Source organism: Etheostoma cragini, chromosome 19 (genome assembly GCF_013103735.1).
Source record: "Etheostoma cragini isolate CJK2018 chromosome 19, CSU_Ecrag_1.0, whole genome shotgun sequence".
Classification (NCBI taxonomy): Eukaryota; Metazoa; Chordata; class Actinopteri; order Perciformes; family Percidae; genus Etheostoma; species Etheostoma cragini.
Window position 1 is genome coordinate 12263106 of NC_048425.1, and position 14995 is coordinate 12278100.

General features: G+C 40.4%; 1 protein-coding gene across 3 annotated transcripts; it reads left to right on the forward strand.

Moving 5' to 3' along the window:
• The first annotated feature begins 3355 nt into the window (after positions 1-3355).
• Positions 3356-13302, forward strand: paip2b (poly(A) binding protein interacting protein 2B). Of its 3 annotated transcripts, none has more exons than XM_034856518.1 (4): positions 3356-3613; positions 10502-10670; positions 11000-11191; positions 11303-13302. In XM_034856518.1, exons 2-4 carry the CDS (start codon positions 10515-10517, stop codon positions 11357-11359), a joined length of 405 nt encoding a protein of 134 aa, XP_034712409.1. In that variant the 5' UTR covers positions 3356-3613; positions 10502-10514; the 3' UTR covers positions 11360-13302. The 3 variants fall into 3 exon arrangements, with proteins under 3 accessions (XP_034712409.1, XP_034712410.1, XP_034712408.1); XM_034856519.1 differs by having other exon boundaries at positions 3364-3475; positions 10504-10670; XM_034856517.1 differs by lacking the exon at positions 3356-3613 and adding an exon at positions 6146-6347 and having other exon boundaries at positions 10504-10670.
• Positions 13303-14995: the final 1693 nt, after the last annotated feature.

Consider the following 14995-nt stretch of genomic DNA (forward strand, 5'->3'; position numbering starts at 1 on the left):
GCTCAGCACAATCACATGTCAGTTGGAAAGATGGCATTCTAATTATCCCCTCTTCTTCCATTAAGGTAAGTATTGGTCATTAATTTGCAGATCCCCTCACCCTGTTGTAGTATTGTGGGTTAAGTGGTAATAATTATAAAACCTCTCGTAAAAAAAATCATTCTGCACAAGTACTGCATGACTTTTTGCGTTGTTTTTTTTCAAAGCAAACACACAAGTGGCCCAGAGACTAAACATGCGAGTGCAAAACACACAAGGGAACCATTAAAGGGGCAGTAGAAATATCTGCATGTACTTTGTAACTCCTTGTTTTCTTAAAGGTTTCTGGAACAAATGCGTAGCAGGAACATATTTCCATGTGCTTGTTAAATTAGAACACATACTGTAGGCCTGGTGCTTATTGGAGCGTTAACAGCACCTCAGTGGTGAGTGTTAACAGGACCTTGGGCTAAAAGCACATGTACAGTAGGTGCAGGAAAATTGAGTTTGTGCAGAAAATAATAAAGGCAATATTGTAGCTTGGCGTACGTGCTAAAGGGCTACTTCCTGCTCATGTGCAAGCAAGGGTGTGTCGTATGTTCCAGTGTGTAGAAGCGTGAATGTGTCAGTGTAAGTGGCATTGGACAAACTCACCGGTGAAGCCTGGGGTGGGGACAGGGCCACAGGAAAGGCTAGGGTACACACACACACACACACACACACAGAGAGACACACATCAAACATGACTGCCCTCTGACATCAAGTCTGGGCTATTGTGTAATAAAATGAGAGAGAGAGAGAGCAAGGGGAAAGAGAGAAAAATGCAGGAAGGGAATTTGTGATTTATGATTCAATAGCAAAAATAGTTGGTATAATTTATAGCAGAGGAGAGAGAGAAGAGGGGGGGGACTTCATGTAATAGCAGCATATCATATTGCTATGTTCTCTTATGTACATTTGGGTGTGGGGAGTGTATTAAATCTGAAATACCGTCTCATATCAAAATATGTTTCAACGTCTCTGGCTGCCTTTGTCGTGTGTGCCCAGAGCAGAAACTCTTGTTAAAAAAATAGGGTCATTTAGAAAAGTTTGACTGGTTTTGGTCTCCAGTTGATTGCAGCGTGTACGTGCATATTTGTGTGTGTGTGTGTGTGTGTGTGCGTGTCTGTGTGTGTGTGTGTGTGTGATTACAAGGACACAAACTATTTCTGTAGCCCTTTATGAGTTTCCCAAGGAGACGCATCACAGGCTAGGGTGCAAATCAATTGCACGCACACACAAACACACACACAAACACACACAAATAGATTTGAGGTGACACTCTGGGGAACATTTGGTTCTTTATTTATCCCCATGGCCTTCTCAACACATATGTTCAACCCTGCATGTTGCATCCAGCTGAGAGAATGCAGGAATAAAGCAGCCAGCTGGACATCTGGTACAGTAACGATTCACGGTGACATGGAGCTTCTCTGAATGTTCTATACTACATGTAGACCAAGCAGCAGTGGTGTAGAGCCAGATTCATGGAAGAATGAGCAGTAAAGTCACTTGTTTTCACTTGTAACTCACTATCGTTGGTGGTTACGGGACTGCAGTACTCACACCATATAGGTCCCAGCACACAAGTTCCATCCACGTTGACAACAAAATGATACCACACTGTGTGTTACAGTCGCCCTCCGCTGTGATTTTAGGGTAATGCATCTTGTTTCACTGCTAACCCGGGACATCTTCTCTCTTTTAGCCTTCAACAGGACAGCTGGGTGGTTCCAGGTGAAAGCTGAAGTCTCCTGTTGTTTTCACCATAATCCTTATGAGGTGTGTAGGACAGAGACTAAATGATGCTTTCAAAAATGTAGCACTAATTTGCCAAGGATTCTTTTCACAGGTTTGGCAGTTCAGCTCTAGATTTTAATTCGGGGTGTGCTAAAAAGCTTGTGAAGTACCCGTGGGTGCTGCCAATAAGTCAATGGTCATTCTGAGAAAACAACATACAATAAACCACCTTTATGACAAAAATTCAAATTACAGTTTTCTGGGCAAAATAAAAATATGAAAGGCATGTAAGATTGCACTTTTTTAAGAAGATTTGTTAGAAGGAATATCTCTACATACACCAACATATATGTCACTGTCATCATGTTATTACTGCCAAACAGTGTTTCTGATTCAGAACAGCTGTCCTTACTGAAGGCAGAATTCACTTTGACCAAGAATAGAGCCACTAAAGATATAAAAAGGTTCTGATGCAAATAAGGTGGCAGCTGTGAATGAATAGAAAAGGATTAAGCTTTTGCCCTTTTTTGTAGGCTGTACACTTCTTCAAAAACACCATCAACGCACGGAGGAAAAACGTCTCTCATCATGCTGTTGGTGGTGTTAGTGGTTTGTCTATATCTTTAGATTGAAGCTGTAACCAATGGGATTGCACATTTGCTTGACATGTTTTAAAATGATTACAAAACCATCCTCCAGGGTAACCTGTGTTCATGTGTTTCCAGTGACATTAAGTTAAAATATATCATCAATTGACATTGCTCTATTGAAATACACAAAATCTTTGAAATGTTATAATTTAAGTCTTCAATATGGACTGTTTTCTGCACAAAAACTAATAACCTTTGTTGAAAAATGCATCAATTTATATTCTGTTGCCATTGTGTGCCTTGAGTTTGGGCACGGTTTGTGCTTCTCATGTGTTAGGAATACGTTTCAGTCAGAATTGACCTTGTGTTTTTCAGAAATATAAATACCCAGTGAACAAAGGGGTGTACAATAATACTTTTGCATTTCTAAAGGGTTTTCTATAATCATTAAAGACTCTTCTAACCTTGTGGGTCCACTGCACAGTAAAAAATCCCTAGTAACTAACTATGTCTTTTAATCCAAGACTGGCTCCCACAAATCGGCATATCTGCTATATCTCAATTTGGACGACAATTTCATTAGTTACTTGACTTGATTGATGCTACTTTGCAGCACCAGGCTTAAACCAGGCTTCTTTTCACTATTGATAGTCACTGATCAATAATCAAATGAATACAATACTGTAAAGTTTGTGGAAAGGTTTCAGATGGATGGAAACAATTGCTGTGAGGGTATTTAAATAATCTTTTAATTGAAGGCTGTATGTACTAAATATATATCTTTCTTAAAAACTAATATGTTACAGTAATAAATGAGCCAAAGACAAGTAAGGAAGGTCAGAACAAGTTAAAACAACCACATTGTCAAAAAAAAAGTATCAGAGAGAAAATATTGTTTTATTTTGTTTGCCTACGGGACGTGAGATGGGGCGGGGCGTGTGGTTGGCTGGGCCAATAGCATCACTAGGAAGTGGTGACTGACGTAAAGTCCAACCAATGACTGAAGTGTACAGCTGGACAAACGCGACGCACGACACAACGTTTTTTCCCCCTCGACGTTTCTGCAGAGAAACAGGGTATTTATCCGTTTTTAACCAATAACGTGAGCAAACCGACAAAGGAAACACGTATATTTTCATTTTATTGGAGATTATTAGGAGAATATATTAACTGTGTGGTTTTCCTGTGACGTCCCGGGACCGGAAAAGAGCCGTTTCCCCCCGACAGCTGGTTAGCGGATTCCCCCCTACAAGCTTGAAGTTGTGGTGAGTCTGTTGTTGTGAGTGGAGTAAAGGGGGAAGCTAGCTGTTTGCTACAGAAAGAAAGAGACAAAAAGAAAAAGGAGCAAGATAGCAACCAAAAACGCTAATTAGCCCATGTTAAAAAGCAATAACTTGGGTTAATTTCGGTATAAGAGTATTTTACTTATTACTTGCTTCAGATTGACGGCTAACAATATGTATTGTGTGGCACCACTTAAGTACTAGAATATCAGTCTTAAAAAGAAATGAAAAAAACTTTCATGAAAAATAATGGTGGCAAACCAACTTTAGTCTTCTCCTACAACAGTAATAGTTGTTTTCTGGCAGACTAACGTTACAACATCGGAGCACTGTCGAGTTGGTGTCTTTAAATGTTGGATTTAGATCTTTACTTAGATCAGTAACATATGATACATATTATATTTAGGCCTACACTGATTCGAACAACAGACAGAGCTTGTGAGTTATAGTCTGCTGTTCATCTTGAGAATCACTTAGTCCACAAAAAGTCAATTAAAGTGTTGATTATTTGGTATTTATCGGCAGAAATGGTTACATGTTCGAAGCCACGCAGGCATTTGTGTGTTCGTGAGAGAGTAAAAAGTGTAGGCTGCTGAGGAACGTTATGTTGTGGCGGAGCTTGAGGGATGTTTGTTCATAGGTTGCATTCAAGGACACATTGTGAGCCCCGATATTCGAAGCTCAACGTTACTGTGACGTGTAGTGCTTAAACGATTAATTACATCGTTGAAATCTTTGGGACTTTTGACCCTTTAGGAAGTTTTGATGCCTTTTTTTTACTATTGTATTTGATTAACCGATAATGAAATAACTAAATGCAAACAGTGTCTGTACCAAAAGAAGTAGTGTTCTCAATCAGTTGTCAGTTTTATTAGGATTACCAGGCTAAAAGTAATGCAGTCTTTTAAAACATCCCTACAATACATCCTTCTTTCATGAAGCTTGTTTTAGAGAGGTGTTGGTTCTTGACTTAATGGCCATTTTGGAGCTGGTTTAATGTACAAAAAATATGTAATTTGTATGAGACATGATGGACAAAATATTAGAAACCCATCCTAGGACAATACAATATGAAAAAAAACACCATTACCTACATTTCCCAAAATTATCATAAATTGTATAAATCATAAAAACAAAATCGGAACATTATGACCATGGAGGATTTGTTGCTGTGACTGTTGTATTAGACTTGGTTAATTTTAGAATTGTACCAAATAAATTGGCAAATGAGTATATGCGTTTTACTTTTCATATGTCATGACTGAATGAGCTATAGGTGTGGAGTCTCACTGGACCTTTGCACTGGATGCACTTTGTTGGCTTGAAAATAGAATAATCACTTTTCTGAGCTGATTTGTAAAAAGTTGTTGCAAGCAGAAACATAAGAATCATCCTACGTTTGCTGCTAGGCAACCACAGTGTCCGCTGCTGTCGGGCGCTCAATTAGTGTATCAACAACATTAACTACTGGGATTTCAAACCAGAGAAGAAAGATGCATATTATCTATGTCAGGCTGTGTTGCAATTTTTGTTTTTGATTTAATAAAATGACAAAAACCAAAACAAATCAAAAAAAGCCCGGCCTGAGGAAAGGGTCCGTAATTTACACTGTTTTCCTTTTCAGAGTGTATCAGAGCTGGACTTTGTTCAATCTTGGGATCTATCATCGAATTACTCACTTTTAGCCTCTGGGGGGGGGGGGGGGGGGGGGGGGGGGGGGGGGGGGGGGGGGGGGGAATAGGAATGGAAATACTGCAGAGGGATTTAACCAGATGTTGTGGTGTAGCTGCTTGCATATCCGGGCCACGTCTGTTTCTGTGCATCAGTGCAAATTGTTTTTGCACAATCAAAAAAACTGCTCTTTGGTCAGTTTGTTTTTCATTTTCTGTCTACATTTTTCTGCATGCTTCCACCTTGCATACTAATATTTGCCAGTTTTGTTAATGATGTTCATCCTTCAAATGGAAGTCGGCATGTTCTTAATATTGTCACTTGGTCATGTGTCAATATTCAGATGAATGCAGACATCTCAGCTAGGGCTGGTCAATATGGTTGAAATCACATTATCAGTAAGTATTTTACAATCCATAAAGATCATGATATAGAAAACATTTGTAATATCACACAAACAATACTCAAACTGAGGTTTAATTAACTGTTATGGAGTACATTAGACCATACCCTTTATACTGTATTGGTAAAGCTTCAATAAGTAATTGTGTTAGTTTGTCATTACAGTTTGCTCAAAGCTGGACCTAAATCTTTTAATCAGCTAATGAATGAATCGATATTTAAATAATTTATCAAGAGAAAAAACATTATTTTCCTTCAACCCCACAAATGTGATGGTTTTCAGTTTTTTGTTTTATATGATTGTATACTAAATATATTTTGGGTTAAGATTTTTGGCGGGATAAAACAAGACATGTAAAGATGTTGCCTTGGGATGTGAGAAATTGTGATAGAAATGTATTTGACATTTTCGCGTATAATTCCCACGTTCCTGAAAGTCACGAATGCAGCACCAGACCACGTGACCGACCCAGCTCTCTAACGTTAGCAAGGTGGCTAACAGGATTTAGCTAACTTGAGCTACGTTGCATCGCAGCACAGTAATCCTACTGGAGAAACGACGAACACGCACTCGGTGCAGTGTAGTTGCTAAAACTTTGTGAAACGTTACACTTCGAAGCGAACACCTAGAGCACAATGCCAGGTAACTTAGCCTTTTAAACGGTTAACTGCTCGTCGTGTGTGTGTGTAAAGCCGTTGTAATGTCGAGAGCGGAGGCTTGTTATGTTGACCTGCTTCACTGATGCTGCCATGCTGTAGCAGCGTGCTAGCTGATAGCAAAGCAACCGACTTTGTTTGGCCTTAAGCATCCGAACAGGAATGGAGTTTGACCTCGGTTTATGTTTTACGTGTTATCGTAGTTTGTGTATTTTTTTATTTGGAGCTTTGTTTGTGGTCAAGCTGTTTTCATGCAAAATCACTTAACGATTTTGAAGAAGATAACCTAGCCCGCTGCCCTTTGTTGTTGCAGAGATAGCTTTCACCTTAGGCCCGCCCATTGACAGCACAGCTATGTGTATCTGTTTGCAGCTACGGTAAACTAGCCACTTAGCACTACCTCGGCCAAAACCGTCCAATCCATTTACGAACTTCCCAGGTAGGCCTGGGCACCTGGTTTAGCCCGTTAGCTTTTAGAAACCGTTAGCATACTATAAGCTACTACGACGCAGCTCCCAAAATTACAGACTGTAACGTTAGACTAACGTAACGTAAATGTAAACAGTGTTAGTATCTTGGGTTCCTCTTAATACATTAGTAAATTATATGAAAACAACAAACTCCTCAGAAAATTATTTTCACCATCGGGTTCATCCTTTTTAGCTTTTTAAACTGTTTGGTATTAGTACATGCGCTTATTTTGTTGTCCACGCACTTCTCACTTTACAATTGAGATTCATGAGTTCACTTGTGGAAATTTAATTTTTATTAATTTGTGTTTTAAGACCCTCAACAATGATTTCATTATTAATTCATGTAACATTCATTTAGTTGTTATTGTTTAGAATGTAAAACGTCAATCTCCGTGAAAAGTGTCCATCACATTTGCCAGAGCCCACATTGACACTGTCAAATTGCCTATTTCTTTTGACAATTGTAAACCAAAATAATCCTCTCCTTTTGACAATGTGGAACAAGTAAATGTCAAATGTAATTTGCATACAAAATTAGTTAAAACGATTTATTGAGTAACCCCTAACATGGTAGACAATAATACATAGTTATATATAGTTGTTTTTGTCTGACCAACCGGCTATCTAATGCTGGATGGGATGGTCTAAAATGTAGCTATATCATGGTGGAATGTGAAGCACAGACAATAATGTTATTGGTCAATTTATGCTTCTAAAGGTGTAAAACACTGATATGGCAGCTATTACTGAAGCCTACTCTTAACTCTATTACTAGGCCATATTTCATAGTACAAAATAGGGATGGGCCCTAATATTTGACTATTCTGATATTCCTTTGTTGGGTATGTAGGTATTATGGAATCCCTTAGGGCTGATTCAAGTCCTGCATCGGCCTGGCAAGGTTCTAATTTGCATTAATGGCTTCTCACGCTACATCATCCCTTACTTAATGGTGACATTTTGAGTTTTTCCGCCCTCATTTTTAACAATAGTACAACTACAATTTAGTTTTCTAATGTAAATTACCATCTCTATTTGAATGAGCCATTTCCTGTGATAGTTTGTCATTTATCTGTATGTGATCTATACCTCATATACAATGAATGCGTAAATCTTGAGGAGAGACATTATTCCCGAATAAGATGGGGAATATTAATGATAAGGTTTTGCAGTAAAGAAATACATAATGAAGGCAGCAATGTGGACATTTATTACTGACATACTTAAAGATGGAGGCTTCTTTTGAGCCTTGAAATTGCACTTGCAGTGGAGGGGGGGGGGGATTGGTTATCAGGAACATCCAGTCAGAAAACGTTTATCTACAAATAGAGTGCAACTGAAAGTGTTTTAGATTACAACATGAGGTTGTTTAACTCAGAACTGGCGCTCAATCATATGCCTTTTTTATGGTAATTTTCTCTGAATTTGTATTGTCTGTGTAGTCCTACTGCCGAGCAGCATTTAACCTTTCCGCTGTTTATCCTACACCCTCATCAGATCAAACGGCTCGCAGGCGTGGAGAATGCTAGGCTCCGCTAAGTAAATATTACGTGGTGCCCAACACATGGTTATGCAACATGAACACGTTAAGTGCTACATGCAATGCATAATGGCACAGTGCTGTGTCTCCCCTTTTCCTTCTCCGTGCTCCATGCACTCTTGTGTTGCCTGACCAGAGGCATGTTTACAATGACTCAATTGTTGGAAATTATTTTAAATGGTTTGGATCCATCTAATCATTTTTAGCTTGGTGGGTTTTTGTAGGGCTGGTTGAAAATGTGTGTGTGTGTGTGTGTGTGTGTGTGTGTGTGTGTGTGTGTGTGTGTGTGTGTGTGTGTGTGTGTGTGTGTGTGTGTGTGTGTGTGTGTGTGTGTGTGTGTGTGTGTGTGTGTGTGTGTGTGTGTGTGTGTGTGTGTGTGTGTGTGTGTGTGTGTGTGTGTGTGTGTGTGTGTTTTTTTTTAACTGTCCGGTAAAACTTCTAGCAATTGATGTTAGGTCTTGTTGTTCCGTAACACTTTATAGGCTACAGTAAAAGTGAATTTCGTCACACTGGCACACTCACACATGCTGGCTTCAAACACTCCGAGCATGCTGGGGCCTTGCGCGACTAGTGCAGAATTAAATTAGGTGTGTATAGTCTTTTAATACATTTTCTTTCTTACCCTCTCCCTCCCTCTCTAGAGTATTTATTTACCTTCATAGCTAACATCTCGTGTAAATCTCTGCACTGCATGATTGCACTGCTTTGTCACTGTCCAGACAGAAACACTGACAGCTTTGAGCCAGGCAGACACCCCTCCTCTTAGATTATACATGTTTATATGAACTCCTCTGAAGGACAGTGTGTCCGTGCTGTCGGTCTGCCGCGGGTCAAACTCAGCTCTCACATGTTGATTTTGATACATTGACTGGGACGGAAACATAAATGTAAAATGTTATTTCCTGAATTTGGAAATCAGGTTCTAGTATGGATGGAGTTCCTGGCAGTCAGTCCTCGCAAGTGAAACCTTGCTATAGTGTGTCAGTCTGCATGAGGTTGACCCCGGGGCTGTGTGTGCGGCTCGGTTGAGATCATCGCTTCACTTTTCTTTTCTTTTTTTTCCCACTACAAGGCCACGGTTGAGTCATGACAAGTCTGTTTGAGCTGGCAGGCAGTCTGAGGATTGTTATTATAGTGGGAATTTTGCATCAGAGCAGGAGTTCTGTGTCACAAGTAGGATGGTCAAACAATTACGTCTAATCACAATAAAAAAAATAAAAAAAAGTTCCATGACATTGTGCTCTTTGGATGCTTTGACATAGACCTTACCATATCTTAAGTCTCAATTATATAGACCTTAGTGGACACCTAATACCGTATCTGTAGTCTCTTTCCCAGAATTCAGCCTTGGTGCAGAATTACAGCCACTAGAGCCAGTCCCACAAGGAGCTTTCCTTAGGACATGCCATTTCTGAGTTTGTAGCTTTTAAGGAGGAGAAGAAGGGGGGGGTGGGGGCGGGACCTTGCCCTTCATGAGGTCATAACGAGCAAGATTCCAGATCTCCCCATCTGAGCTTTCCTTTTCTCAAAGCAAAGCAGGGTACTCAGGGCTCGGTTTACACCTCTCACCATTTCTAGCCACTGGGGGACCATAGGCTGGCTGAAACCTCTACGAATGCGGGGTTTGCTTAGATTGAACTTTCTCCACACTGTTTTGCTCCACTCACTGAAGCTAAACGCTATGGAAAGAGTTAATCAATAAATACGTTAATATTGTGCTATGTGTTCTGTTTTCATCAATCAGCACAATCTATCTGACTTAACATCTGTGTGTGCGTGTGTGTAATAATGTGATGGCCTTTTACCAAAGCACTGCAATTCACAAACATGAAAAAAATATATATATATTGCTGTCGTAAAATGCCAACAACTCTATTAAGCACTCAGACTCATTTAGCTGTTTGCGGTTAGACCTTTTTTAGGTATCAGAGTAGTTTTTGAGACCAGGATCAGTCCCATCCGGTGATGCAGTTTTCAATCGGCCTGTTAAGCTAAGTCATTCTACTTTGCCATGATGAATTCTTTAGAAGAGTTTTTGTTGTTGTGATTTACCAAAAAGTTCCTGTTTTTATGCCTTGACCATTTTCCTAACTATTATTCATCTGCAATGCAACTGTCTTCTCGCGCAGAGCCGGCTGAGATGAGCGGTCCAGAGTTGGCCAAGACACCGGGAGGTGGGGCTCCGGGCAAGGAGGGAAAAGAGCAAGTAGCCAATGGGCACGCAGGAGAGGGCAGCGACGCCAACCCATTCGCAGAGTACATGTGGATGGAGAATGAAGAAGAGTATAACAGACAGGTGTGTGCTCCTACTTTGTTTTATAGACATGGGGCACAACAAGAACAATTGTAATTCTTTATGGTCCAACCGGAGAACTTCAGACTTAACACAACAATACAATTTCTCTCGCCTGCCTGGATGAGTCATCTGTTTTAATGCCACCACATTATTGAGATGTCTCTTTAGGGAAACCTTCCACCCACTTGTCATGCAAATGATCCCTCTTATATTCCTCCTTCTGTCCATCTGCCCTCTTGCCCCTTTTTCCCCTGCCAATTTCTCTCTGCCATTGCATGTATGTCACTCATCTCCCTCCCCCCTTTCTTCTCTCCCTCGTCATCTCCCAGGTGGAAGAGGAGCTGTTGGAGCAGGAGTTCTTGGAGCGCTGCTTCCAGGAAATGCTGGAGGAAGAGGACCAGGATTGGTTCATCCCTTCACGCGACCTTAACAACCAGGGGGTGGGGCAGCTGCAGCAGCAGCTCAACGGCCTGTCTGTCAGCGATCACCACCACCACAACAACAACCTGGAAGAAGTGGCGGTGAGTCACAGATGCATCCAGTTTCACAACAGAGAAGCCCACTTAGAAATTGATGAACACGCAAGAGTAGAAACGAGTACGCGCTTACTCTTTTTCTGTGTCTTTCTGCAGAGGAAGAGCATCTTGAATCCCGAAGCAAAGGAGTTTGTCCCGGGGAAGAAATACTAGGAGTCCCCCTCACCCCCACGGAGCCTCCACGCACGCACGCACATACACGCACACACCAGTTCTCACATATTCCCAGAGACTCGGGCGGCCACAACCGCACACACACACACACTGCTTCTCTCACACAACACACACACACACACTCACTCCTACACACTTGAAGTCAATGGCGTGCTGGCAGGCCCAGTTGGGGGGTGGGGGGATTTCTTTTTCTTTCTTTTTTTCTGTTTGTTTCTTTAATCCTTTTTATTTCTTGTAAACTGAGGGACATTGGGAACGGGTGGGGGAGGGGTGTAATACCAGCACCGCCCTTCTGCGGGCGCTAGCTCATCATTGCATTTCAGATGACACTGGTGATGTTTACAGAGTATGCAGATCTTATTAATATCCCCTTGGAACTGAGGCAGCTACCAAGGAGTGATGCCAGGGAAAAACATCTAATAAACATGAGAAAGTGCTTCACATACTTGTTAATTTGTGTGCTGTCAAAACCGGAAAACATCATCCGTAGGTTAAGGGTTTCCATAGCAGTGAGGTAAGAGAACGACTTCCTTATTTCAGGGGACTTGATGGGTTTCTGCCGCTGCTCTGTTGTGTCATCACGGTCAGTCATACCCGTTATCGTTTGCTCCTATGTCATAAGCTCCTTGTGACACCACAGTTCTTGTGCATCTAGAAATGCGGGTTCTTATTTGTATCTGCGGTCGGCTCCGTTTCAAACCAAATACAACCCCACCCTCCCTGCACGCTTGTTTTGAAGTGTTGTCGACAGATGAGGACAGGTGTAATCATGGATACAGTTATTTTCCCAATTTATGTGGAAGTCCATGTTTATCTTTTGTCCAGTTTATTAGAACAGAGGTGTGTTTCTCAATCATGCATCAAGTCAAGTTAAGCAAGAACAATGTATAACAGGAAAGGTCAGATTTTTTTTTTTTAATCTTCAAAAAGCTCAGTTGTCAAATTTTTGTTCACGGCTCCATCCTTTTTAGTTACATTTGGATTTATGGGGTGTAGTGAACAACCTTGTTACAGGGGAGTATTTGGTCTGGAACACAGCCACTGCCTGCCGGAACAACTCAGTTTGTCCAGCATCAGATCGAGTGTCCATATCCAAATCAGGTTTTCAAATAGCCTCTCCTCTTTATTTTTATTTTAATTTTTTTTCTCTTCATGTTTGTGAGGATGAGTCATTTTGTGTCTCTACTGGGTACAGTAACCTGTGGTGTCCATTCAGTCCTGTTTGCAGAAGGAAATGTGAGGGGACAGTATTGTCATGGCCAATCAGAATAAAGCAGTATGGAGCACATGGCAGACAGTATGGCTTCCTTGCTGTTCTACACTCTAGAGGTTGAGGTTTTTGAGGGAGTTCCTTTTCACCATAAATATTTTGTGGTCTGGCTTTCCCTGAAGCATCGCCCCTTAGTGCAATTATAATCTGGTAAATTGTACATGTGAAGATGCTTTTAAGGAAACCCAAATTGTAATCTATAATTAGTTTTTTTCTAGTTTTCAGCCGTTTTTTATTTTATTTAAATGCAGAGACAGTATTGTCATAAGGGAGAATCTTGTGATCTGATCATTAATGTTAATGCCACTGTTCATTTGTGGTATTAACAATGACAATAATGTCTTGTGTATATTACTGGATTAGTGTTAAGTAGACACTTGTGCACTTGTACTTCACTGACTTAGAAGAATCTGAAAGGTGAAAGTGATTCTCAACCTAACGAGTACTCAAGTGTGTTCTTAAAGCGTGCAGGAGACGGAAACCTTGGTTAAAATGGAACTTCCTCACACAGTTTTGGACCACAGCTGTCGGATGGCGCCCTGGTGAAGCCAATAGGATTGTCCGCCAGGTGGATTGTACAACATGAAATCATTTTTGGTGAATTTTTGATTAGACGCGTTAGATGACCGAAGCCGTTAAAAAAATAAATAAATAAAAGAGGTCCAAATGACAAGAGTATGAATTTCAATACGAATAAAAATAATGAAAAAAGAAGAATAAAGATGTTAAAGACAAATGCTCTGTCAGTCTTTTGTCACATTTGATACACTCTGGACTAGAACCCTGGTAAGCCCGTACCGTTTGGTTGTGTATGTTAGTTCAACGGTAATAACAGGAGACATCTTAATGTTCTCCTGTCATTTAATACAGCCTCCATAAAACGATCAGTAAGTTTCCTCACACAGAAAAGACTGTTGTATAGGAGAGAAAATAAATAGGTCTAAGCATGAATTGTGTGTACACAGACTTGTTTAGCCCATTTTTTAAGAAATGTGGCAGTCCACAATACTTGTGTACTTTCTGCTTGTTATTTATTTTTTTTTTTTTATAGAAAAACCTATATTAAGGAGTGCCTAGACCACACTAACACCAATACGCACAAACACCTTTCCTTCGTGCTGGTTATTATCCACTTCATTTAAAGTGTTTTAACTTGTTAAAGATGACTAGTTCTGGCCAGAAAGGTGCTGTTGGAGAGGGATATCTTATTGGTAAGTGTTCAAATGTCATATTATAGAATCTTTTTTACAAGACTATTATCTACTGTATGCTGTTGCTTAGTGGCAATGCCAGCACAGGTCATGAAAGCTGCAGCAGGTTTTAGATAGGAATGCAAGATCATTTAAAATTAATCACATTTAAATATTGTGGTGCAGTTTTTGATCATTTAATAGATGTTAAATTGACTTAAGTCTTCCACAACATAAGATAAAAAAATGTAGATGTGTAACATGTACATATTTAGGCCTATACATATAATTGTGTGAGAATAGCGGAGATATTAATGTTGTCCTTGTTGCTCACCCCTCCCACTAGGCCTCGTGCTGGCAGACCGCAGTGTCCGGTCCACCCAAACATAGTTCCTCAGAAGTTCTGAAAGCAGACTGGAGGTAGGACTTTCTCCCTTTGGAGTGGGAGGGTTAGCGTCCACTTAACTACATTGCTGCAGATGAGGGAGCCTCAGAAGAAGAGGAAGGAAACCTCCACAGATGAGAGCAGCGCTGACCTCCAAACGAAGACACCGCAGACTGTAAAAACTATGTTAGCGATTCAAAGACTACATCCAGGAGGCCTCCTTTTACTCCAAACCGCCCTAATGCAAAGGAGCATCAATGTAGAGATTTTCATCCTGAGGTGCACAGACGGTCCCAGTCTGATAAAGCAAGCAGTGTCATACCAGATGATCTCTGCTCCTAAAATAAGATCATGATTGATTTCATATAACGAGAGAACTATTAATTATATAATAAATAATTTATTTGAAACCAGAGAGAGGTTTTCTTTTCTTCATATTTTCACCATGGCAGCACCCAGTTTAGTGTGTTAACACACACAGACGGCTTAAAGGGCATATTGCTGGTTCATTTGTACAAAATGAATATATAAAAGTGTATGAAAATACCACATAAATGAATATTTTATTAGACACAATAGCACAAATTTAGTAGAAAAAAGTGACAGATTTTCAACAGTTTTTAATGTTCTTTTTTTTTTTTTCTTCTACATCATGTCATTTGACATAACGAGAGGGGGTTACTTGCTGAGCTCTGCGTTAGTGTGGAGTTGGCTGGTGTTTCTAACCAGCGGTCGTGAGTCAGTGTGTCTCGCTAGTGTTTTGTATTTCA